At 32.9% G+C, this 27,771-nt stretch overlaps 2 protein-coding genes across 4 annotated transcripts; one reads left to right on the top strand and one right to left on the bottom strand.

Moving 5' to 3' along the window:
* LOC123705406 (LITAF domain-containing protein) lies at positions 1 to 26,229 on the top strand. Of its 3 annotated transcripts, none has more exons than XM_045654152.1 (4): positions 1 to 179; positions 366 to 511; positions 23,023 to 23,176; positions 24,112 to 26,229. In XM_045654152.1, the coding sequence occupies exons 2-4, from the start codon at positions 373 to 375 to the stop codon at positions 24,215 to 24,217; spliced, it is 399 nt and encodes a 132-aa protein (XP_045510108.1). In that variant the 5' UTR covers positions 1 to 179; positions 366 to 372; the 3' UTR covers positions 24,218 to 26,229. The 3 variants fall into 3 exon arrangements, with proteins under 3 accessions (XP_045510108.1, XP_045510109.1, XP_045510110.1); XM_045654153.1 differs by having other exon boundaries at positions 1 to 183; XM_045654154.1 differs by having other exon boundaries at positions 1 to 187.
* LOC123705405 lies at positions 4,178 to 6,022 on the bottom strand. The gene has a single exon (XM_045654151.1). It carries the CDS (start codon positions 5,627 to 5,629, stop codon positions 4,196 to 4,198), a length of 1,434 nt encoding a protein of 477 aa, XP_045510107.1. The 5' UTR covers positions 5,630 to 6,022; the 3' UTR covers positions 4,178 to 4,195.
* Positions 26,230 to 27,771: the final 1,542 nt, after the last annotated feature.

The following is a 27,771-nucleotide window of genomic DNA, read 5'->3' as shown; positions in this document are numbered from 1 at the left end:
GGTAGGTAAGTTTTTGTGTGGTTTTTGTCGGGAGTAGGACGTAGGTAGCCAACTACCGACAGTGCAAAAATATCCACTTTATTTAATTTATAATTTGGAGCAACGCTGAATTTTTAACATTCAAACCGAAAATCCATTTTGAAACATTGTGTTTTTGTTTAAAGAGGATACCCATCTCTGTAAGTAGGTATATTGTTTTTATCGCACATTGTTAACTGTAAACAAGCGTGTTGTTACAAAACTGCTAACATCTGCGCTCGATTGGTTGATAGAATCATGCCTAAAAATAGCTAGTGGACTATATTGCATCACAAGAGGCTTAGAAATTAGATGCGCTTAGCTTTAATTAGTGTTTAATATTAAAGGTTCAAAATGGAGAAGAATGGAAATCCGCCGCCGTACGGATGGAGTAACGGCCACATGCAGGCTCCTCCCGCGGCTCCGCCGAGTTATTCGCAAGCTGTAGGGGGAGTGGGCCCTTCCAGCCCCTATACTCCACAATATCGAACTAGTAAGTAACCACGTACAATAAATAGGTGACCTTAATTTTATTTATGGATATGACTAATAAATGTCCTTGTAACGAATTCGAATTTATAGTCGAAGTGAAGGTGACTGTAATATGGAAAGAATTAATCTTGCTTTTGTCATATGTTTGGAAAATGCAAATAATTGACCCTATCTTGACATTTTATAATGCTCAAAAAGGTAAATTTAGATAGGTATTATTATTTTTACAAACTTTAATGGTTTGAACTTTGAACATTAATTTTATAGCTAATTGAAGGTAGTTTTATGATTTTACAGTGTTTTTACTTATTGTTATTATGATAATCTAGTTTTAATCTCTCACGCGTCCTACTATAAAATACAGATTTAGTTACGCGCAAATAATGTGCGTAGGACGTGCGGTTTACCTTCGCACGTTCTACGCACCTTATTAAACCTAGAAATGAAGACCACATAGGTAAAATAGAAAATTTTCTATAGTATCATCACTGTACATCTAGTGTAATGTGGAAAGAAATATTCATTAACAGTAACTTTAGGTTTAGACCATTCTCTTTTTATTCTCTCTATGGATACAACTTCAAAATAAGGGTAGGGCAAAATGTCAAAATTTTGAGTTTATAATGGAAACCTTACCAAACCAAAATCTTCCTACAAATATAGCTTTCCACCCGCAGCTTTGCCCGCCCAGTCAAAGAAAAACCATCTTAGTTCCCGTTCCCATGGGATTTCCGGGATAAAACCTATCCTTTCTCTGGTATCAAAATATCTCTATACCAAATTTCAAGCAAATTGGTTCTGTAGTTAAGGCGTGATTGAGTAACAGACAGACAGACAGAGTTACTTTCGCATTTATAATATTAACTAGCTGGCCCGGCGAACTTTGTACCGCCCAGTCAATGAATGTCGTGGTACATTTGGGCTTGGAACTAATTTAGGCTTTGATGAACGGAATACAATGACACAAAATAAATATAGATATAGATATAATGGCTTTTTATTTCGATGATTAACACATATAGAAATAGAATAAAAAAATTATTGAATTGAACTACGTTTTGCAGCCTGGGATGCACTCAAATTAACTCTTTTCGTTCTTTAACTCGTTTCGATCACAAATCGTTTCCTTTCACTTTAATTATAATAGTTCTACCACTATCATCGGGCGACCGACGATGATACAGTGGGTAACCATTGTTGCCTGTGATGGTCTTTGCCGTCAATTTTCGTGGATACCTTTTGGAACACTCGCTGTCAACCATGCATGGTGATTGGCGGTTGATGGTGCCACACGGTCCATGAATCATATTCGTGATAAGAACATCATGTCATGTCGGTCTGGATCGGTTACAGGATTAGCAATCCCCGCACATACAATTTTTATCCGCCCGAATTCTTTCGACTAACCAAATTAAAACGTGTGCATGCTGCAAGCCTTATTTTTGTCATTCGATTGAATACATCCATCATTGAATAATCCCAAAGATGTGTTGCTTTTGTAACTCATGATCGGATTTTTTGCTTGAAAACACGTGTGGTAATGTCGAGCCGATCACTTGATATCAGCTGTCCGGGAAGCAGCAGTTGAATAATTTCCATCTATTTCGGATTACATGTGAATGTAATGAATAGATCTGGCCGACCATAATGACGAAAATATTATGTATGTCATTGCATCTTGCGCATATTCATGACCTGTGTATGTTGCCGGTAAAATAGTAAACAGACCAATATTTTCAAATTCAAATTCAAAATTCAAATTATATTTATTTGCAAGAATGTAGTTACAAATTATAGATGTTTTCATTACAATATTATGTGGCTAATACATTCTACCCATTTATTGGGTGTGCAAATATTAAAAAAGAAAGTTGATTAGTTTAATTATTTAAATGTACACACAATTCAATTTTCACAATTACGCGAACGCACTACGATTTACACGATTATATCACTACACACTTCACTTATCACACACAATTCAGTTTACACTACTTCAAAGTCATAAATTCTTCAATGTCATAAAATTGTTTTACCATTAACCAGTTCGTCAGTTTATTTTTGAAAAGATTTACTGGTAGTTCCTTGAAATTGTCCGGTATTTTATTATATATTTTCTGCATCTTCTTCTCTGTGCTAATTGCATCGCGTAAATGGATGTAATCTTCAAAACGCAATTTAACTTGGTTAGAACCAATGAGTCAGTCAATGCAATATTGTTGAAGCCAAGAAGCTTATATCTAATACACTGGAGATTGCACTATGACCATTGACTTGTCACAAGAAAATATAACCTTGAATGGCGTCAGTGTTGTTTTTTGTCTCTTTCTGTGGGTGACCACACTGGTTTCTATATTCAGGATTTTTCGAAATAGAAAAAACTAAAAATCATGGTCTATAAATAATAACGACATATATTTTTAACAGTATTAATTATATTATAATATTACTGGCCATACTTTATAGGTACATACAATTTTAATTGGTATAGAATGATAGTTTTAAATAACTCTTGGCTACAAAGCCTGGATATGAACCGATATATAGGTAGCATTAACTTTGTAAATAGAGGAAAGTTGTGTTTTGCATCAGATGCTGTTTACCAAATTGTAAGCTACTCAGATCTTCTTTTTAAACGCGTTGCTTCGACGGGTCAATTTCAAGCCAAAATCATCAAAGAAAAACTGTTTATAATAAACGCCTTGCACAAATTTCAGCTAACTTTACAAAGTTTATTTTTCAAAAGGTATTTTTTTCTGGGTCGTAATCCTCAGTAATTTTACCCTTGATGGGCACATATATTTCTTTTTATTTTACTTTTTGGAAAGCTGAAATACCTAAAACAAAAAATATGAGGTAAGTTAAAAAAGTATAAATTTCAATGTAAAAACGAACAATCTTATAACTACATGTGAGTGCAATACCGATGTCGAGTGTTGTTTCATTACTAGTAAAAATCTTGAAAATGGTGTTCTAAATTTCATCATAATATTGTTATTACAATAATATATTCTCTTCACTATCCATAAAAACTCGTCATCATGGTTACCTTACTTGTTAATTTTGTTTATGGAAAACTTGTTGAAAAATGATAAAGTATTAGGAAAATAACAAATTTAACATGACTGCTTTCTAAAATGATGCAAAATTTTACAATTTTTGCCATTGAAATGATTCTAAACAGGTAAATGCAGGAGTATTGAGGAATATTGTAAATAACGTAAATATACACTTGCCTGTGAAATTCTATGCCAGAATTTGGTGTCCAAACACTTCTGCAATTTTTCTCAATGCAATACATTATTTATATTCGGAAAATATTTATTAAATACGCAACAGTATTATACTCTGTCCATTATATTATTTGCTTTTTGACAGCTCACAACTATGAAATTTTGTATTTATTATGTAAAAATGTCATACAATAAAATACTGTTCTTTATGGACAGGTACCGCCCACTTAGAGATGTGCTTCACAGAACGATTCAATATTATTGTGCCACAGATTATAAATAATCGAAATGTGAATATATCCGATAAAAAATACTAAGTTAATGTTATTTAAACATAAAAACAACCAAATTGTAAGATAGAAACCAAATAAAATATTAATATAATATAAAGTTTTACTTTTTTTTTAGTTTGAAAAACAAATAAAACAACGAGAGTAGTTTAATCTATTTTATTAGCCTAAGTCGTCAGAATTACAATCTTCACTGGATTCGTCCGATGAGGAGTCTTCAGTAATATGTAGGATAAGGTCTTGTGTGCATATATTGTCGAATGCAATATCACGGTCCCAATCAGATAATATGATACGTTTAGTTCTCTCCACCACTCTTGCCCAGTTCTCGGCCGTCACGTGGGTGCAAGCGTCTTTTAGTAATGCCAACATTTTATTCGCTGTGAATGGCGGGCTCGTATTGCTTCTCGCAGCATGCCCTTTTACTTGAGCCCAGATGAGCTCTATAGCGTTGTATTGGCAGTGATAAGGAGGAATTCTAAGGACGATATGGCCATATTCTGCTGCCATTTCATCTATTACATAGCGTTTAGGTTTTTTTTTTGTTTTTAATATTTGTAATAATTCTATTTTTAACATAGAATCGTCCACATTTTCTCCATTATCGCGAAGCCAATTAATAATTTCATGTTTTTTATTAGCTTGTGTTGGCATTTTATCAATTTGGCGAGAGTGGTAAGGTGCGTTATCAATTAAAATTGTAGATGGTTCTTCCAATGATAGGAGCATGTTTTTGAACCACTCTTCATAGACCTCTGCATTCATTTCTTCGTGGTAATCGCCTGATTTCTTAGATTTGAATGCCAGCAGTGCATTTCGTACAAAACCTTTTGCCGTACCAGCGTGACATATGATGAGGCGTTCACCTTTTCCCATTGGTACTGCGGAGGTTGATGCAGCAGTACCGTCAGTCCAGGAACGGGATATTGTGTGGTTAGCGTTGAGCCATGTTTCATCTGTAAAAACAATATTTGTCCAATCTTGTATTCTTTTTGCCTTTCTTAAAAAGTCACATCGTGACAAAGCAACATCAGTTCGTTCCATTAACACTTTTCTTTTATCAGATTTTTTAAATGAAAAGCCAATTGTTTTTAAAACTTTGGCCAATGAAGATTTTTGACCATGAAATAAACCACTTCTTTGCAAGGAAACAATAAGTTTTCTTAAAGTTGGAATTTCTTTTTTTAAATAGTAGTCATATACATGACGACGAATGGCATCAGCGTCAAAATCATCAACACCTGTCACCTTACGAGGCCGACGCTTTCTTTTTGGTGTAGAAGGTTTGTTTCTTTCCAAGCCGCTCCTACCGTAGGCATCATTCGTAATTTTAGTCACAGTTGGTAGACTGATACCCAATGCAACCGAAACACGGTTTCGCACTTGCGAGAAAGGTATGAGAGGACCGCCATTTTGATTTTCTTTCTCAAAGAAATCACAAAGTTTTAGCACTAACTGTCTGGATTGTCCTTTCAAAACTTGTCCTTTCGGCATTTTCAAGATCAATGGATCTAAACACTCACAAAAGATGCACCGAGGAATAAAACTACTCAACTCAAGGCGACTAACAAATGCGAGAGAACACTCAGCGAACATAAATGCGTGTGACTGGCACGGGCGTTTTGCTGCGAGTGACGGATGACGTCAAAATTGTGGCCGGTGGATGGTCGGTTGATGTTACCAGTATACATATAGGTAATATAATGTCAAACCGTTTGGAGATTTTAGCAATTAAAATATATGTATTTATATTAATAAATGATATATAAAATAACATATAAACAAAACAAAAATGCAACATAAAATGTATCTTTATAATATGTACTTATTATTACATTTACGTAATAATTTAATTAATTTAATTTATTTATTCGATTAATGATTATGTTAAAAATTCATAATCGGAATGATATCACAATCGAGAATCTTTTGAACATCACTAAAGCTATAAACCGTCGAGCTGTCAAAAAGCAATTCTTATAGTGGACAGAGTATAACTTGAATATTCGAAGCGACGCAATTTTTTTGACACTTATGCCATATTGTCAAAGTGAGAGTTGCTACAATTTTATTATGGTAACTACCCATAATCAGGGAGTATCGTTTTTTAATAATTGGTCCAGATACTTATTTTATTTAGCACTAGCTGTGCCCGCGACTTCGTCCGCGTGGAATAGCGACTGCATAGTAGTTACTACTTTACATACAATTATTTAGTAAACACGTACTACAATAAACAATTCAAAGAATTGTTAATAGAATTTATTACTAATCTAAGCTAAAAAACTTACGTACTTTCCGGAAATCCAGGGCATTCTCCGGGGATATCCGGAAAATGCCTGTAAAATATCTGGAAAATCCCCCGGAAAATGTGTGAAAATGTCCGGGAAATACCCGGAAAATATCCGGAAAATGCGTGAAAATTTTCAGGAAAAGCGTGGAAAATGCCTGAAAAATCTCCGGAAAATGTATGAAAATGCGTAAAAATGTCCGGGAAAAGCCTGGAAAATCTCCAAAAAATGCCAGGAAAATGACTGGGAAATGTCTGGAAAATATCCGGTAAAAGGGTGGAAAATGCCTGGAAAATCCCCGGAAAATGCCTGGAAAATGCCTGGAAAATGCCTGGAAAATATCTGGAAAATATCCGGAAAATCCCCGGAAAATTTCTGGGAAATACCCAGAAAATTCCCGGAAAATATCCGGAAAATGCGTGAAAATGTCCGGAAAAAGCGTGGAAAATGCCTGGAAAATCCCCGGAAAATGTCAAGGAAGTGTCCGGAAAATGCCTGGGAAATGCCTGGAAAATATCTAGAAAATATCCGGAAAATGCGTGAAAATGTCCGGAAAAAGCGTGGAAATGTCCGGAAAATGCCGGGGGAATGCCTGGAAAATATCCGGAAAATGCGTGGAAATGTCCGGAAAAAGCGTGGAAAATGCCTGGAAAATTCCCGGAAAATGTCAAGGAAGTGTCCGGAAAATGCCTGGGAAATGCCTGGAAAATATCTAGAAAATATCCGGAAAATGCGTGAAAATGTCCGGAAATAGCGTGGAAATGTCCGGAAAATGCCGGGGGAATGCCTGGAAAATATCCGGAAAATGCGTGAAAATGTCCGGGAAAAGCGTGGAAAATGCCTGGGAAAATCCCGGAAAATAACCGGAAAATGTGTGATAATGTCCGGAAAATACCCGGAAAATGTTCGGAAAATATCCGTAAAATGCGTGAAAATTTTCGGGAAAAGCGTGGAAAATGCCTGAAAAATTCCCGGAAAATGTCAAGGAAGTGTCCGGAAAATGCCTGGGAAATGCCTGGAAAATATCTAGAAAATATCCGGAAAATGCGTGAAAATGTCCGGAAAAAGCGTGGAAAATGCCTGGAAAATCCCCGGAAAATGTCAAGGAAGTGTTCGGAAAATGCCTGGGAAATGCCTGGAAAATATCTAGAAAATATCCGGAAAATGCGTGAAAATGTCCGGAAAAAGCGTGGAAAATGTCAGAGAAATGTCCGGAAAATGCCGGGGGAATGCCTGGAAAATATCCGGAAAATGCGTGAAAATGTCCGGGAAAAGCGTGGAAAATGCCTGGAAATTACCCGGAAAATGCCTGGGAAAATCCCGGAAAATAACCGGAAAATGTGTGATAATGTCCAGGAAATACCCGGAAAATGTCCGGAAAATATCCGGAAAATGCGTGAAAATTTTCGGGAAAAGCGTGGAAAATGCCTGAAAAAACCCCGGAAAATGTCAAGGAAGTGTCCGGAAAATGCCTGGGAAATGCCTGGAAAATATTATCTAGAAAATATCCGGAAAAAGCGTGGAAAATGCCTGGAAAATCCCCGGAAAATGCCTGGGAAAATCCCGGAAAATAACCGGAAAATGCGTGAAAATGTCCGGATAAAGCGTGGAAAATGTCTGGGAAATGCCTGGGGAATGCCTGGAAAATATCCGGAAAATGCGTGAAAATGTCCGGAAAATGCCTGGAAAATGTCCGGAAAATGCCTGGGAAATGTCCGGAATATATCCGGAAAAAGCGTAAAAATGTCCGGAAAAAGCGTGGAAAATGCCACATTAAATTTGCGAAGTAATTAAAGCAGACAACCAAAAAAAGAAAAAGAAAGCTAAAATCTTTCATATTAAATGTATAAGGGATATTCATATTTCAATTTTCATATATGTACTTAATGTAAAATGTTTAAAGATAATTTTTTTGATATTTCTCGATTTATTTAAAAAAATCGAGAAATATCAAAAAGCACAAAAGCACACTTAACGATTAACGATTACACCCTGTATATGAATGCCTTAGCAAATGTTCGCCGTGATTATTTAAATGATCATAATTTTTTTTTATTAATGAACCAATTGACATGAAATTATAAACACTAAATGACAAAAAAAATTAACTGCAGTTTTGGGTTCGGGATCAATTTTCAACAACAACACCTGCTAAATTATTTTTTACCTATTTTCATTGTATAAAATCGTAACATAATTTCCTATATGTATTGTTCTATTAACACATAGATAATAATATCTTCCCAAATTTTAATAAAAAAGTTGTTTTTGTTATTTATATCTAAAAAGGAGCTTTTTTAATAGACAGAAATAAACATTAAATTTTTATAAGTTTTATGGAAACTGAATGTAATGCAAATGGGCAAATATTAAAAGTAAAATTAGGTTACATTTAAAATAAATAAATGAAACAACTACCTATGTACTAATTACAGAAAAACTTCTTTTTCGGTTGAAAATTGCTGGATCATGAGTATAATTCTTTATCTCTTACCTTGGGCAGTCTGGAAGAGATCGCTAGTAAGCGATAAGACCGCCTTATGTACATACCGCGTTAATCCATTTGGTATGATTGTAAATATTTTACTTGGTGTGGTACGTATATTAAATTGATAAATAATATGTACTATCCCAGTACGATCTGTACCGCGATAGCCATAACGATAATATAATATATAAAACAATCAGATAACATTAAAGCACGAATTAAAATCATACTTGTACAGTAGTTGTGAGTGCAATATAATTTACGTTTCAAAATTACATTCTTTTATGGTACTAAAACGTAGGTAGATTCTCACGCACGCACGCTGATACGTGGTTGGCTGCCCCTTCTCTCATTCCCGAAAAATATACTCTAAAACTACCCAAGATTCTTCCAATGATTGTACATTAACTTTAGTCAACAATTGACCACGCGCAAGGATACTAATCTCTACTACACCCTCACGCAAATCATCAATTTTTATGAATCTGTAAATAAAAAAATCAAAAGATATCTTTACCTAATTTTATTAAAAAGCTACTAACAAATAAAATTTTATCAAGAAGTAAAGTGACCTTCTTTGGGCGTGTTATAAATAAAAATAGAATTTCATCATATTCTTATTTTGTCTTAACTTCAATTCTATTTAAAAACATGAGTCTAACTATAATATAATTATTATAAAGAATAAATATAAAAGCTACAACTTACCTTTTGTGGGAACGCAAGAAGGATTTTTAAAAATGTCAACAATGAACACAATCTATTATTACCAATATTAACTGTTAAATGGTGTCTTGTTTGACATCAAATAATAAACATCTACCCTCACTTCACATAAAATATAAGCACCTGAAGTGGACTCTGGGAAGACATGGGTTAAAAAGATACAAATAAAAAACCCCACCAACATCATAATATTTAAATTATAAATTTGCAAGAAGCGTTAATATTATGTAAATTGATTTGATTTTAATGAAATCTCAATAGATGGCGCTGTTTCAAATTTGTCTTTATACTATTTAATTCATTAAACTGTTTCTCTGCCCAAATTACGTAAATGACATAGTTTTTATTTTGTAAAGCTAGATAATAGCATGGCTTACTCGAAACCAACATTTAAACATGAGTCTTTAGATTGTACGCTGTCGTAGTACACGGAATATGTAAGAAAAATAAAGGTCCACAGCTCCTCCCCCGAAGGTGATATCATGATAATATGTTTAAACTATCCTCACCCGACCTCTCAGGAACATTAATGCAAAATTTGAAGTTAATCTATGCAGTACTTTCTGAGATTAGCTCGGAAATACATACAGACAAACAGACAAACCGACAAACAGACAAACAGACAAACAGACAAAAATTCTAAAAACTATATTTTTGGCTTCTATATCGATTATAGATCATGGATTATGTATTATTTTAAAAAAATATTTAATGTACAGTTTTGACTTTCCTACGATTTTATTATATGTATAGATAAATAATAATTGTCTCATCCAACAATGCTTCTGAATGACGTTGTTGGCAATTTATCAACAAACTCATGTACAAAAACTAACCTTTTGCACAGAATATTACGGCATACATAGTAGCCTTGGGAAAACTTCGTATTAACAGTGGCAATACCAAGTTAGGTGTGAAAGTGATAAAACACAACAATTTTCTTGTTACACGGTGCTTCTGTGTGCGTGTAATGTTACCGGATATTGAAAAATTTCCCAAATTTTTCCCCGACTACGGAAAAAAGAGGGTTATGTTTTTCGAGTTTATGTATGTATAATATTTCTTTGACACGCCCTGCAGTATAAACCGTTGGACCGATTTTGAGACGTGAGGTTTCATTGCAATCATCTAAATTATTATGTTAGTGGCGGTAGTGACGTAGGCTATATACATAAATTAGCAGTCAAGTTTTAATTTTTATTTTAATGTAATTTCGGGTTTATGATATTTTTTTTGTAATATTTTAAAAATTCTTTTATTAGGTATATAAAGTACCTGCATACTAAAGTTATATATGGACAAAATAATTATATTCAATTTATAATTAAATAAATCACATAAAAAAAAGTTTCAATATTAACTATAATAATTATTTTTTATTTTTCTAAATATATGAATGCGAATAGCGGTAGTTTTTAGTCGAGAATACGGGACATTTTATTTTCAACATGGAGTTCACATAAATGAAATCGCTAGCGAAAACGACTATGACGTTTTTAAGCTTTATAAAAGTAACAAAATAATGTATTATGCTTATTAAAATAATCTAATAATGATCATGAACCTTTAGTGCACTATACAAATAATCACATTCACGATCGAAAAATCCAACAGCATTACCCTGAAGATCTTTTAACCAATTTACCGTTTTACCAATAAAAATGGCAAATTCATTTTCAAAATACTGGCAACATACGTTGAAGTTTTGTATTCCTTCATATCTGTAAAATTATGATTCTTATTATTGGTAATAAATCAGCCAAATAATCTAGGAAGGAATACAAAACTTCAACGTATGTTGCCAGTATTTTGAAAATGAATTTGCCATTTTTATTGGTAAAACGGTGAAATGGTTAAAAGATCTCCAGGGTAATGCTGTTGGATTTTTCGATCGTGAATGTGATTATTTGTATAGTGCACTAAAGGTTCATGATAATTATTAGATTATTTTAATAAGCATAATACATTATTTTGTTACTTTTATAAAGCTTAAAAACGTCATAGTCGTTTTCGCTAGCGATTTAATTTATGTGAACTCCATGATGGATATGATGAAAATAAAATGTCCCGTATTCTCGACTAAAAACTACCGCTATTCGTATTCATATATCTGTGCCTCCAGTGAATAAGGGAATAACTCAAAAACAGCACTTTTCAGGAGAGACAAAAAACTATATATCAACACTAAATCTTTATAACTTCAAATTTTTAAGCTTTTATGGGTAAGATATGATGTTAGATTTTATTTTTACATATGAACAGATATTGTAACAACCCCATAAATATACTTTTTTCGTGTTTTTTTGTAGTTGTGGCCTTATGAACGAGTACTTCATGGAATAACTCAATGTATTCACATAATTTTTTTTTTTGCTCTTTGCAATATAACGACTTATGCCCTAATGCACTATGTTCATAGTCGCATTACACGACTTATATTATTGCCAGTTTTGATTTTATAGAAATGATGCGACTTATTATGCTTGAAATTTGTGTACTTTATGACTCAATTGAGGCCTTTTAGTGGAACAACCATGCACGTAGTTTGAAAAACGAATAAAATCAACGGATTTTTTATCGTTATTAGATATAATAAAAACAAAACAACATTTAGGTGTTTATGCATTTAACCCTAGAAGTCCAATCTACGTAAATTTAATGTACACCGCGGCGAAATAATTTTCTATATTTACCATCGAATCGCTTCGAAATCCAGAAACGTCGAGACCTAGCAGTACATAGTTGGCTCATCCCGGTAAATTCCGCCATTTTGTAGTAAAGAGGATGTTGTACGTCATTTTGACGTTTAATTGAGCTTTTCGTAACTTTTACGATTGTTTAAAAAAATATTTTTTGTTGATTTATTTGAATATTTTTTTTTGCAAGTCACGTTTTACATGATATAGTATTATATACTATATATTGAGTATAAAATAGGATCCAGAAAACTTTAACACTAGGACGAAAAACCTTTAATTTTAGTAAATGACGATTATTGTCCTTCGCTGGATTTGGACTCCAAGCAAGAGGATTCGGTGGCTGAAGATGTTGTCTGGAGAAAAACCGAATATGTCATGGTGGTTATACATTGAGGATACAAGCACTATTAAGAGATAAGAGAAGCTCGAAAACCATATTCCTGTAGGTATGTTCAGTTACCTTACAGGGAAAGTTATAGGTGGTCAGTGGCAATATTTTACGGCATGATATGGAATTTTAACAATTTCTATATCTTATAATATCAAAATAATATAGATAAATAAAGAAAAAACAATGAGCCGCAAAGATTTTATGAAAAAATTAAGCACAGATTTGAAGGTGCCTTGGATGCAAATACGACTTGAAGAGACTCTACGTGACAATATCCAATTTTTTTCAAAATATATGGTACCAGTATCCATAATATGTTTACGATAATGCAGGACCAAAATAGTTTCGATATTGCGGATTTTTTTCCTATAAAAAGGCAAATTACAGTGGCTAAAACGCTATATGAGAGAGAACACAATATTCATAATTGTCAAGACTGATTATAATTTTTTTTTCTATGCGTCTATAATTATAGTATTATTGTAGTTAGATTAAATAAATAAAAAAGATTAAAAACTAGTTATTTTTTATAAAACTTACCCAAATATAAGAAGAAAATATAAGTTTAACATTTTTGTTGGCTTTTTTTAGATGATTCAATTATCGTTCTGTATTTATATAAACAAGGAATATAATATTAGCACTTAATGTGTTAATTAAAACTGTATTTTTAATATCTATTGCAAAAAATAGTTAATTTCCATAGAAATATTATTGGTATCCCAAGTTAACTGATAAATAAAAAAAGATTGAAAAATATTATTAAGCAAAAAGGAATAGTGTCCGTTGTTTCCGTGCAGTATTCAAATGGACCAATAGTAACACGGCATTAATGCAAAACTGTCTCATATCGTCACTTGAACCAATGACACTAAGAGTTGTTCCCTTATGCTCATGTTAGAAAAATGACACAACTGCGTTTATACTAAAATAGTGTTAGCACGGATGGAACAAAATGAATTAAGTCTTTATTCAAAAAGTATAACTACACATATGTCTTTGTGTTCGTGGGTTATTTCGACTCGAGACGAATAGTTCCTTTGCGATTGCCTAAAATGATGGATAAGGTAACTTATACCGTTTATCACACCCTACTTATACCGTTTGGGTCATTCGAAAAACTGGGTTAGGATGCAGCTAGAGATATGACCTTTTGATATGTTGTGTATTTTGACGAGCTGAATCCAATGGTGCAATAAAAACCAAAGGGAATAACTCGTCTTACTCCCTTATTCACTGGAGGCACAGATATGTATTATGAAAAATAAAAAATAATATAATTATTATAGTTAATATTAAAACTTTTTTTTATGTAATTTATTTAATTAAAAATTGAATACAATTATTTTGTCCATAACTTTAGTAGGCAGGTACTATATGTAATAAAATAATTTTTACAATATTATAAAAAAATATCATTAACCCGAAATTACTTATATTATATGTTTATTAAAATAAAAATTAAAACTAGTACTTGTAAATAAATGTATATAGCCTACGTCACCACTAACACCGCCACTAACATAATAATTCAGATGATTGCAATGAAACCTCACAACTCAAAATCGGTCCAACGGTTTATACCTACTGCAGGGCGTGTCAAAGAAATATTATACTGTATACATACATACATAAACTCGAAAAACATAACCCTCTTTTTTCCGTAGTCGGGCAAAAATTTGGGAAATTTTTCAATATCTGGTAACATTACACGCACACAGAAGCACCGTGTACGTACAGTGCAGCGGCGAAATGACAGCACACATAGCTTTATTGAAAATGACGATAAATCATTCGGTTTAGTTCGGCAACGCTCCATCTGTCTTTTATTTTGTAATCTAAGTATAGATAATATGAGTCGATACATATCAAACTCCGGTAAGTCCATTCTAACAGAAATGTGGGAATCGAGGTATTTTTAATAACTTAAAAAAACAATATGTTTGGACCTTTATAATTTATGACGGATATAATATAATACATTAGAGTTATTTTTACGAAGAAAAAGAAACGTATTACTTGATGATTATGCCACAAAATTAGATTTAAATCTGGACATACAGGCGTTTGATATGTACCAGCAAGACTTACCGGGTTTTGAAAAACATCGTCTTGGACTTACAGGATTTTGAAAAATCTCTAATGGACTTACAGGGCTTTGATAGAACTTAGTTTTGGGACGTACTGAGGTGGTGGAAATAGGTAGATAGTTCGGCGCGTTGTAAGTATTGGACATTAAAATAAAATATGTAAATTAAAAGATACAAATTATTATTATTACTAACCTTTATCATCCCACTGCTGGGCAAAGAGAGGGCTCAATAAATCAAAACGGTTGAAAAATCTCAGTACGGCCCTGGGCTTTATGGCTGGGAATAACTACTGTGCGTGTGCTGTGCGTCTAGTTTCATTTATCTTTTAGCTGTTTTCGGAGCCTTGTCTGTTTTAGCTTTTGATATTGTTTTTTTCCTTGCTTTGTCTAGAACCACCACCTCTATAGTAAAACTGTTTTCTTCCATCATTTATCAATTAAAACGATTTAAAAGCATTGGTCACACGTGTTAGCTTCAACAAAATTGAGAGAAATGGCAGCCATTTTAGTGCCATACTGCGCTGTGATTGGTCGAAATGGACTTACCTGAGTTTGATAAACCACTGTCGACGGACATACCGGAGTTTGAAAAAAAACATTTACTTTAGACCTTATTTTAATATAGATACGATTGACTTACCTAACTTTGAAAAGTACAGACTGGTTTAGTTTTACAATTCAAAATTGGCGCCATTGTTATCTCAATTTTGGCGGGGAGTGGACTTACCGGAGTTTGATATGTATCGACTCATATAAAATATAGAATGGATTAGTACAATAAAGCTTAAAACAATTATAGGTCTACCAGAATCTGATGGCATATTTATATTTAAGAAATAAAAGATTTTCATGTGGAAACTTATTTGACAACTATCAAATTGGTTGTCAAATTATTTGTCTTTTTTGCAGTTGATGAATAATTTTTAGGTTTTTGTCTAAAAAAATCTTCGAAATTGTCGAAAAAGCCGCTGCGATCACAAGCAAGAGGTGTTGTTTAAGTGTATAGAAAAATATTCGATGAAGAAGGGTCAAACACATCACAATTTTCAATTTTGAAGATTTTATTGGTAAATTGGACTTACCCGTTTTGATACTTTTAATTGAAAAATATTATATGTAGGTAACTATAATATGGTTTGTTGATTACAATATAATTTTATGAAAACTTATTACAGGAGTTTCCAATACGGCTATTCGTCAAGTCCAAGCTGCCCAAGTCAACTTTATAATATTGTGTGTATTGTGTATACTGTTATTACTTACGAAAATAAACATAGTTTTATTATATTATTATATTTTATTTTATAAAAAAATATAAGCTGTCTAGTTTTGATCTACATTATCATTATATGGATATTTTCACATGGCATACTGATAATGAATATACAATTAATATAGGTATGTGTAAATAATAATATTATGTTTTACCTATATAAAAGTTATATGTATATTATACATGTAAGTATGTACCTACATAATATTAAGTGGATATCTCATTATTAAGTACAGTATTTTCCACTTATGTAAATATGTGACTAATGATATCGAGGACAAAATAAAAAATAAGCAGTATCAAGATCGTTCAGTCCATTTTCCCCAGGGTTGCACACTCAAAATTTTGATTTCCCTAATTGCCATCAGATTCTGGTTTACCTATATAAACCAATCTATAAATATATAAACCAATCAATAAAAAATATACCTATATAAAAAAAAATGTGTGCGTGTACACACGTAAAAAGTGAAATGAAATGAAATGAAATAATTTATTTGCAGGAATTGTGGTCTACAAGGTTTTACAATATATTACATTAAAATCCGCACAATTCGCCAGCAAACTGGCATACAAATATTTATGTGTATTTAACTAACTAAAATACAATATTTATTTAGATTAATTTTAACATTTTACATTACAGTTATTATTATTATCTACCTTTTCTATCTTTAGTGTTTACAAGCAAAGAACTCATTTATATTATAAAAGCAATGAGATTGCAGCCACTTTTTTAATTTAAGTTTAAACAATTGCATGGGCAATTCCTTAAATGCCATTGGGATTTTATTATATATCTTCGCACTCATTACATGACTGTTTTTGCTACATAAAGCAGTGCGACAAATTGGAAGTTGCAATCTGTGAGGATCCCTGGTTGGGTACTGACTATTTTGACAACTTTTAATGTACATATAGGGATGCTGTTTCACAAATATTCCAACCTCCAAGATGTATAAGGAAGTAAGTGTTAAAAGTCCGAGTCGCTTAAATAAGTCTCGACAACTTTCTAAGGGCCCTACTCCACATATTGCTCTGACACACCTTTTCTGAGCTATAAAAACTTTTTTTACGTTTGTAGAGTTGCCCCATAAAATAAGACCATACCGAAGCAACGATGAAACATAACCATGATATGCAATGATTGCCGCTCTCTCATCAATAATCTGTTTAATTCTTCTGATGGCAAATACAAACTTATTTACACGGGTACAAACAGAATCCGTGTGAGCTTTCCAATTTAAGTGGTTGTCTAATGTGATACCTAAAAATACCGTTTCAGTAACTTCGTCAATACGTTGTCCATTATAAATTATGTCAAGGTTATGTCTAATGTTATGATAATTACAGAATTGCATTAGTTTTGTCTTTATAATGTTAGGAGTTAAATTATTATATTTTAGCCATTCTGTTACATTTTTAATAGTCAAATAAATGTCGTCTTTGTAGGTGGTCAATTTGTTACGAGGTATGGTGATGGATACATCATCCGCGAACAGAGTACATTTATATTCTGTAACGTTAGGAAGATCATTTATGTACAATAAGAACAGGAGAGGCCCGAGGATACTACCTTGTGGCACTCCGTATTTATTATGTACGTATTGTGATCTTACCGACTTTTTTAACGAATTGCTGTCTATATACGATATCTCTACACATTGCATACGGTTAGTCAAGTATGAGGTCAGCCACTTGTGCGCTGGACCTCTTATTCCGTACAGAAAACATTTGCTGAGTAGAAATTGGTCAACACAGTCAAATGCACAGCGCATATCAAAGAAGACTACAGATACCTCATTACGCCTATCAATGTTGTCAATTATATTTTTTGTCAATGTGTGAGTTGCGAGTGTGGTCGATTTACCTTGTTGAAATCCATTCTGTTCTTGTTTAATGATATTAAATTTACTTATAAATCGATTTAACCTGCTATATACATAATTTTTTCATAAATCTTTGCTATTATTGGTATAAGGGTAATTGGTCTATAATTGACTAATTCCTGACGTTTGCCTTTTTTATGTATAGGTCTAATGACTGAATATTTGAGTCTATCAGGGAATATACCTTGTGTAAGAGATAAATTAAGCAGATGGACTAATACAGGACATATTACTTTAATACACATTTTAATAGTACATGTTGGTATATTGTCATATCCTACTGCTGCAGTATTATTCAAGGATTGTACAGCTTTATAAACATCGGATTCTATGCACGGATATAAGAAAATAGAGGATTCGTTAGACACAATACTATACTTAGCAGAACCAGAACCATTAGCGGAGTGAAACTAAGGGATAAGAAAAAGTTGGCGCGTAACGCAAAAATGTCACGCCTACGGGGCTACGGCGTAACGCAAAAATGTCACGCCTACAACGTAACGCAAAAATGTTACACTAAATTTTTGTCCAACCCCGATAAAGAAGTTTCACTTCAAAAAGTCGTGTATGTTCCAACACTTATAACTCGAGATCTGCTGAACCAATTTTCATGGTTTTAGATTTGTTGGATTTGTCTCTGTCCAGAATAGCAGTTAAAATAAATATTATCCCAAAATTTTGATTTTCGTACATGTCAATCATTAGTTGTCAATCCTGTCAAATACGGAAAATAATGTTTGACATTCATGCGTTCAAAAATTTATTATGTGTAAAATAATTATAAAAAGTAAAAAGGGTGATAATATATTGTTTGTATTTTTTTAAAATCAATTATTAATAAGTGCAATAAAAGCAGATACATAAAAATTCCTCAAATATTTGTGTTTATACGCGTGTTTTCAGTAATTGATAAGGTATTTTTGGTGAGGAGACTAACCAGGAGGTTTTATTAAGGACGCGTTTACGAATCTGACTAAAATAAGCAGTTTTTCGGTGCATTTTGCGGCGAAATAGTACAAAACCAAATTTAACTAATAATTACCATAAATAGATTACTCCTTAATCTTTAAATGGTACTAATTTTTTAGTCGAAAATTTTGGTTTATAATATTGAAAAAAATAATTTCCGTTGCCTCTTCACACAAAATTGACAATATCGTGCTGAATAAACGAACATTTTTCTTGTATTTATTAAAACAAATTAATTTATTAAAAAATATTTTAAGTAAGTAGACATGTCTATCTCAAAAAGGTACTAAATAAAACTAAGGGCCGATTTTTCAATGCTTAGATAAAACTTATTCGTCGAATAATGTATAAAACAACCATTTTAAAAATTGCCCGTATTTGACAGTTTACGTGACATTTTAATAATATCGTGTAATACTTTATTGGACGGATAAGAATCGATATCTAACTCGATGATAAGTTCGACATTACCACACGTGTTATCAAGCAAAAAATCCGAGCATGAGTTACAAAAGCAACACATATTTGGGATTATTCAATGATGGACGTATTCAATCGAATCACAAAAATAAGACTTGCAGCATGCACACATTTTATAGATAGGGAGGCGAGGTAGCTAAATGACGTAATTCAACGGCGTCGTCGAGACTTATCAAAATCGAAAGAGAAAATAATTTCGAAAAGAAAAGCTTCTATGGTAAAAACCATTTTAGCGGTGGGTTTGGCGTGTACGGATTTTCAAAAATGTAAAAAAAACAGTTACTTGGGCATTCTCGAGCGCGTCAGATATTCATACTACGTATGCCCCAAGTCCCTCTGATAACAACGGTATACTAATCTGCCGGTTTGCGTGGTGGGGCTAGGCATATAAATTCGTCAAAAATGCACAAAAAAAAATTTACTCGAGCGCGTCAGATTTTCGGAAGGGGTCTTAAGTAGGCCCCAAGGAAGCTCCCCTTAAAAAAACTGACGATTACGACATGACGATAAGTTATGATGAATTTTTGAAAATGCAGAAAAAAAGAGTCCTTTTGAAATACTCGAGCGCGTCAGATTTTCATAGGGGAGGTTTATCTCGGTATCCTGAAAGCATATTTTCTTAATCTGACAAAAATGTTGGTGGGTTCTCTTAATCTGACCGAAAAAGGTTTGTGGGTTTCTTTTTTTTTAATCATCGTTATTTCATATCAATTTTTCTTAACTCCCTCAGTTTTCGAGATATACACAAAAAACCGGGAGTTTGACTTTTTACGATGCTTCAAGTAAAAAAAGTTTTAACTTTGGACAAAAATGAAAAGAGATCTTTTTTTGTAAAATAAAATTACCTTTTTTGTTTATTTAAACTTTTTTTTTGGAAAAAGTAAAGTTCGCGACTTATATGCTGCAACGCGTTTTTCGAAAGATGAAATGGCTCCTCCAGACTTCCGGTCATGCGGAAACCGGCAGATTTTGTATTTTTAGTAAGTTTTAGATTATATTCTTCAAAATAAAAATAAAAACAATCGCGCTCGAGAATGCCGGATTAACGTTTTTTTTTTACAAGTTCGCGACCCTATAACTCGGCGGCGTCAAGGACTTATGGTCAGATTAGTTAAATTTAGTCTTAAAACACTAAAATCAACCCCCAATATCTTAATCTGACGCGCTCGAGTATTTCAGACTATCGATTTTTTTTTACTAATCTGATCGTCTATCCTAGGCGCGCGTCACTACATATAGAGCTAAATAGTTAACAAAGTTGTTCTATTAGGTCTAAGGTATCTCTCATATCTTAAACTGCCACGCTCGAGTATTACAGAAAATTCCCCTCTTCGCCTCCCTATCTATTAATTTGGTTAGTGGAAAGAATTTGGGCAGATAAAAATTGTATGTGCGGGGATTGCTAATCCTGTAACCGATCCAGACCGACATGACATGATGTTCTAATCACGAATATGATTCATGGACCGTGTGGCACCATCAACCGCCAATCACCATGCATGGTTGACAGCGAGTGTTCCAAAAGGTATCCACGAAAATTGACGGCAGAGACCATCACAGGCAACGATGGTTACCCACTGTATCATCGTCGGTCGCCCGATGATAGTTTTAGAACTATCATAATTAAAGTGAAAGGAAACGATTTGTGGTCGACGACAGTTAAAGAACGAAAAGAGTTAATTCGAGTGCATTCCAGGCTGCAAAACCTAGTTTAATTCAATAATTTTTCTCTGACACGTGTAGGTATCAAGTATTTAAGTAATTATTTTTTATTCTATTTCTATGTGTGTTATTCATCGAAATAAAAAGCCATTATCTATATTTATTTTGTAAACGTTCGTTACTACAAGAACTATTGTATAACACAAAAGTAATGAACAGTGAATTAATTTTTCACCTTACGCCGATGTGAATGTAGCGAAATGGCCAAGCCACATATTTTGACTAAGGTGTAGAGTTTGTGAAGTTAGGCCTTGTAGAGTTAGGGCGTGTAGTGTTAGAAGCTTGGTTCTACATGAGATCTGATAACTTTTTGACAGTGCGAGTCATATGGGCTCGTCTTGGCAACATTTTACATGAAAATGTTTTTGGTGGGATCATTGTATTCCGTTCACCAAAGCCTATATTAGTTCCAAGCCCAAAGGTAACACGGCATTCATTGACTGAGCGGTACAAAGTTCGCCGGGCCAGCTAGTACAGAATATACAAATGTAAACTGGAAAACATGAATGAAACAAACAATTCTAGCTTCTATAATAATTATTGATTTTATTACTTTGTATTTGAAAAGATTTAATTTAAACATAAAATTATTCATTGTTTAATCAATAATAATTGTATAAAATAGTTATTAACATTAAAATTAATAAAAATAAAAAAAATGTTTTGTGCTTTTATGAAACCGAACGGTTCCGAACACTGCTTTCGCGTGTATCGCGGCTGCCGAGTAGGTATACCTACTCGGCAGCCGCGACGTGACATGCGCTACACAGACCAAAAAGTTTGAGACGATGTAATAAAAGTTTCACTTTAAAAATATTGTTAATTTTAATTACATAATTTTTTAATGTACTTACATAATATTATATAGTTTCAAGAAGTGTTGTGAATGTTTTGTACACCTGTTATTGATAAATGCATAATATTAATGAATTTATAATGTTTATTGTATCAATGTCAAATGTATATAATATATTGTTGGTGTGCCAAATAAATATTATTATAAATATAAATAAATAAACAGGCCGCAGTCCACAACAGAACAAAAATGCAATCATTTTATTAAACACTTCAAAAGAGCTACATTATTGACTGTTATAGTAGAGCCATTTTAATAGGCAACATTTGACAGTTCAACAAAATTCAACAACGTAACCTAGTAACACGACATAGAATAACATGATATTTCGTTTTGTTAGAACTGCACATTTGCTTAACTTTTTTCAATTACGATTACATATTTATAATAATAATGACCGATACAAGTTATTTTAAGATTTCATTTTACTGATAAACCATCCTAAACATAATAAACAATTTCTGAATTGAAGAACTGACGTCGCTACAATTTTGTGTCAATAAACCTTTTTTCTTTTTAAATACTAGAGACGTTACTCTAAAAATCGAAATCTGACATCTAGAATCGAATGCATTGATTACTTGTGAATAAAAATCATCATAAATTAATAAATTCGATTGACAAATGTTTCAAATCCGTATCGATTAATACACTTTAATCGATGTTTTTAAGCAGGTTACCTCTCTTCGAAGATAAAATTGATCGACGTCAAATGTTGCCTATTAAATTGGCTCGACTATAATGAGCCAACCAGCCGCATAGACCCGTCAAGGATCTTCCCTTTCATGATTAAAGAATTCCACCTTCCTTCCTCCACACATATTAAAGACATAACATACCTTATAGGCGCTTAAATAAATATAATGAGATTATGAGTTATGATAATCATAATATAGTCGATTACGCCTACCTTTCAGATTCCTACATTGTATCTATTAATAATATTTGATGTTTATTAATCCTCTTCATATCGTACGTTCCACTTTACATCTACAGCCATCTTCCGTGCCTGATCACGGCCTACGGTATTGTAGTGCTAAATGAATAAAAAAATATTTGTCTGTCACAACATTATCATTTTAGAGTGCCAATAATGCGGTTTGAATTTCACAGCAACGGAGCCCCAAATAGTGACGACTGTGGTGCCCCTGGGGCCTCAAGCGACGCACATGATATGCCCCAGTTGCCACGGAGAGATTAACACGGCGACGCAGACGAAACCGGGCCTCATTGCTTATATAGCTGGTTCTATTATATGCATTTTAGGGTAAGCAAAGTTCTGAACAAATAAGACCTTTGTTAGAGCAATGTTGAATGATACTTGATAACTATGGAAACGATTTTAAAACTTCTTTCACCAATAGAAAGCTACATTTTTCCTGTGTCATCTAGGCTATATTTTATTAATTCATTTAGATATAATACAAAAAGTTTGGAAAATTCAAAAGTGCACGCCTCATAATCTCATCCTTTACAATAAAATTGATTATTTTTTTTTTAAATTGCACATGAAAGTTTTTTTATTTTCTACATGTTCAATTTTATAAAATATTTTTTTAAATAATTATTTATTAATTATTATTTTTGTTTATTTAATAACAATTAAACCACATCGAATCAGACCCTGAAAAATGAAAGGGTTCTATTCCTGAGCATACTCAAGCGTAAGAGAAAAAAAAGACTCGATTAGTAAAGTATTTCGGTCGCTATCGTGTTAACAAGAAAATCCTCCGCACATACCTACAGACACACGGACGTCCAAGACAGAACTTTTTTAAACTTTTTTTTAACTAGTTTAAATAACAAAAATGACATCAAAAATATCATGAATGTTAAAAATAGTGTTTTTTCTTAATATGTGTGTGTATGTATTATCTTACAAGTGCAATGTATGATACATAAAGACATTTTAAGTTTGAAAAATCAGATGTTTTGCGCGAAGTGACAGTAGTACCCACCTCAACGCTTCGCTTATGAGGCGTGCAATAACAATCATTCGCATTTGTAAATTTCTCAGAATATTAATGACAACATTTTCAACATAATACATATTGTCACGGCCGCGGCATTGCAATCATTATCGCTATATGAGCGCAATTTTACCCGTACTGCTCTGCTGTTATTGGTCTTAGCGTTATGATAAATATTATAGCTTACAACTTTCCTCAATAAATGGGCTATCTTCAATTTGATTTGTTGCAGATTCTTCTGTGGTTGCTGTTTAATACCGTGCTGTATAGACAGTTGCATGGACGTACATCACAAGTGCCCGAACTGCGGCGCCTATCTCGGACGGTATAGGCGATAAGCATACAACCTAATTAATAACATTGACAATAATAACTGCCTTCCAGACTGATCTAGTGCAGACAAACGACTTACCCAGTATTTGTTCTTGTTGTTCTTTGTTAATAACGATTTCACAACGATATATGCACAGTTATGATGACCGCATTGGTTTCAAGTTCTTTATTTTTTTTTTTACTTTTGAAAAATTAACTTTAAATTCTAGGTGTCGGTAATATATTTTTCATATATAATCAGTGTTGTTATAAGTTGTTATTTCTTTGTCGAAAAGCAAAAATAGAAATACGTAAGCCCAGCGAACGGCCTAAAAACAAGTTAGTCCATATACCTAGTGACTAGTCCACTGAAAAGTTAAATTTTTAGGCCTAACCTTGCGTTTTTTAGAGGACGCTATTTTATTTTTTTGGTGTGTAGCTGAGATCTCCCCTTCACATCAAAAAAATAAAATTGTGTCTTCTAAAAAACGCAACACCAAATGTGACTTTTTAATGGACTAATAAGGAATCGGCACTATAAAATTGTCCGGTTGAACAATAGAAATTCTTAACAAATTTATTTTTAAGCAATATGACACGAGGTTGCCACATGGCTACATGCATTTATATCATCAGTAAATTTCGCATAAAAAAAATGGTAGAATAGTTCTAATGCGCCGATTCCCACTGGAGTTATGCTTATATGTTTGTATTGATATGTTTGATAAGTTATGTTTATTTTAATTAGATTTAACCGTCTTTACTAGTACGTACAAACTAAATAGTAAGTTACATTTTTTTATGGTATTGAATGAAATTCAGAATTCAGTAAACTTAAACATATAACTTGCAAATATACATGTAATTAGAGCAACTATAGTAAATTATAATACCATATCACAGTAGGTATAAGTCATAATATGTAACAATGTAATGTCATTAATTCACATAAAGGTCTAAGAATTTGTAGTTAGTCTATTTAAAAGTTATATTGATTGTCGCGTTTCTCAGAGGATGAAATTTTATTTGAGGGGTGTGTTGTTGTGCCGGGTTTCAAGTTCTATCTCCTAAACTAAATCCTACAGAATATTTTATGGGACATTATTGACATTATTTGTTGTGAATGGAACTGCCTACGACTTTGTTTCTATTAAAAATGAAATTATAAAACAAAAATCACTTTAAAAATTTTGAAACTTTGTTATACTCTAAGGCATAAAATTAAATTGGGCTAATCTTTAGAGATATTTCAACAATGATTTTTCATTACAGTTTTTTTATTAATTTATGTAAATTTTATAGTGCGTTAAAGTTGATTGGCTTCTTCAATCCTCGTAAGAATCTAATAAAAAACTTTTTTTTTTGTACCAATTCATATCAATTATATAGTTGTAACATTTCTATGAGTATTGAAGGTTCCAATCTGCTTCGAAGTACTATTAACCTTAGGTGTTTTATATTGTGCCGTTTTTATAACGCACGCGGAATGCCCCGCACATGCGTGTCCGCAAGTACCATTTTCATGCAAGTATTTATCGTAATGCGTAGAGAAACGAAAGGCAACATCCAGGTCCAACATCTTTCCACATGCAAGGCAATCCCAATTTATACTAATATTATATTACTGAAAAGTTTGTTTGTTTGAATCCGCTAATCTCAGGAAATACTGGTCCGATTTGAAAAATTCTTTCGCCGTTAGATAGTCCATAAATCGAGGAAGGAGCCACGCGGGTCTCAGGTGAAACCGCGGAACGCAGCTAGTGCGTGATAAAATCTATTATTTTACACCTTTACAGAAACTTGTCAGTAGTGTTAAGTAATTTTTCTAACAATCTCATAGTTTATAACTTATATTTTTACTTAGTTTTTAAGTTCGATCTATGTACTACTTAAATTAACTGCTTAAAACTGATTTACAAAAATATACTTACTTACAAATTTGTTATAAGGTTTATTTTTGATGTTACATTTTTAAAACCATTAATGGTATTTACTACATCGCAAATGCATCATTGATTAAAACAGTGATTAAAGAAAACTATGCCTTTTTATTTAGTCCTTACCTTGTTCGGTAATCGATCTCAAAAATTTCGTGAGTCTTGACGATTTTGTTGTTTTCGAGACTCTAGATTGAGTTATATTAAATTTTAAGTAAGGACGACCGATATTCTTGGTAAATTAATGTAACTAAATGCTGACAAATCTGATTATTTATCATTAGATTTTCGAAAGAATATTGCAAATTTTAGTCAAAATTTAAAGTTTAAAAACAAGAAATCATACGCGAAATATTATTTTACTCTGTGCAAGAAATGAAGATCTTTTTGCTCAAGTTTCCACCATAGAGAGAAAAATTAACATTATCAAACATCAAATCATTAACTTTATCAATGAAAATAAAAGAAGATCACAAAATGTTTTTATTTTCTATTAAAGACCTTAAAATTTTTCCATTTACCTACAGTATGACAAAAACTTTCATAGATTCCTACGAATATCAAAAATATTATCCCTTAGATTAATATCCCTAGACAGTAGACTTTCTTGATGTGTGTAATCGTCTGTAATAATTGTAAACTTATTGTAAATCTCCCTCTAAAGAATGCATAATCATATTTTGTGTAGCCATTAAAGTGGTCATTTAGTTTTTTTTATAACATTTTATGATTTTTCTTATGCTTTAGCCTCAAAATGACCTGACTTCACACAATCCTTTAACCCTAGAACCGTACCCTGGGATACAAATGAAAAAAAAAATAAAAAAATCGTCTATATCTTTTTTTCTAAACAACGGTTTCTTTTGCGCGTCCGTGTATTTGACGGGGACGAGGAGACACGTAGATACCGTATTCAATCAGTGGTCAATTGAGAAGACGTCGTACGAACCTGTCGGGGTACTCCAGTACCCCTGGGTAGGTACTACAAACGCAAGTATTTCAAGGTTCATTTATTTTATTTTTTCGCTTTTTTGTCCTTTTATTTTATATTTTTTATTGATAAATTTGATGTACCTACAATTACAAGTTTACTTAACATTAATGTTATATAATTACTGTTATTGTTAAAATATAGTGTAGGAATTTGTATTTTATGTGATTAAAAAAATTTTTGTCTGTCTGTCTGTCTGTCTGTCTGTCTGTCTGTCTGTATGTGAAGACATCACGTGAAAACTAACGGTTCGATTTCGATGAAACTTGGTATAATTATACCTTATTATCCTGGGCGTAAAATAGGATACTTTTTATCCTGGAAAAATACGTAGAAAAAAAAATAAACTAAAATTTTCAGTTTTATCCATAGACGTTGTTCTATACCGCAGTGGATTCAGCGCCGTAACATGTAGCTCCGAAAGTCGGATTTGGCTTGAACCGTTTGCGTCACACGAGAGCCGCACGATGCCACGCCTGCCACGACTCCTATATAAGGACTGCGATCCGCGCCGCGCGACGGTGACTGTGAGTCCGGGGTCCTCTTAGTAGGCACTGCCACGGCGGGCAGGTACTCCAACTGCTCGCTAGCGCCCGGACTCGGCCGAAAACTACTCTTGACGGGTCCACGTCACGCTTTCGCAGGGGGTCAC

The sequence above is a fragment of the Colias croceus genome, chromosome Z, assembly GCF_905220415.1.
Source record: "Colias croceus chromosome Z, ilColCroc2.1".
NCBI lineage: Eukaryota > Metazoa > Arthropoda > Insecta > Lepidoptera > Pieridae > Colias > Colias croceus.
Note: the sequence above shows the minus strand (reverse complement) of the source record. Positions and strands in the feature narration are given on the sequence as shown.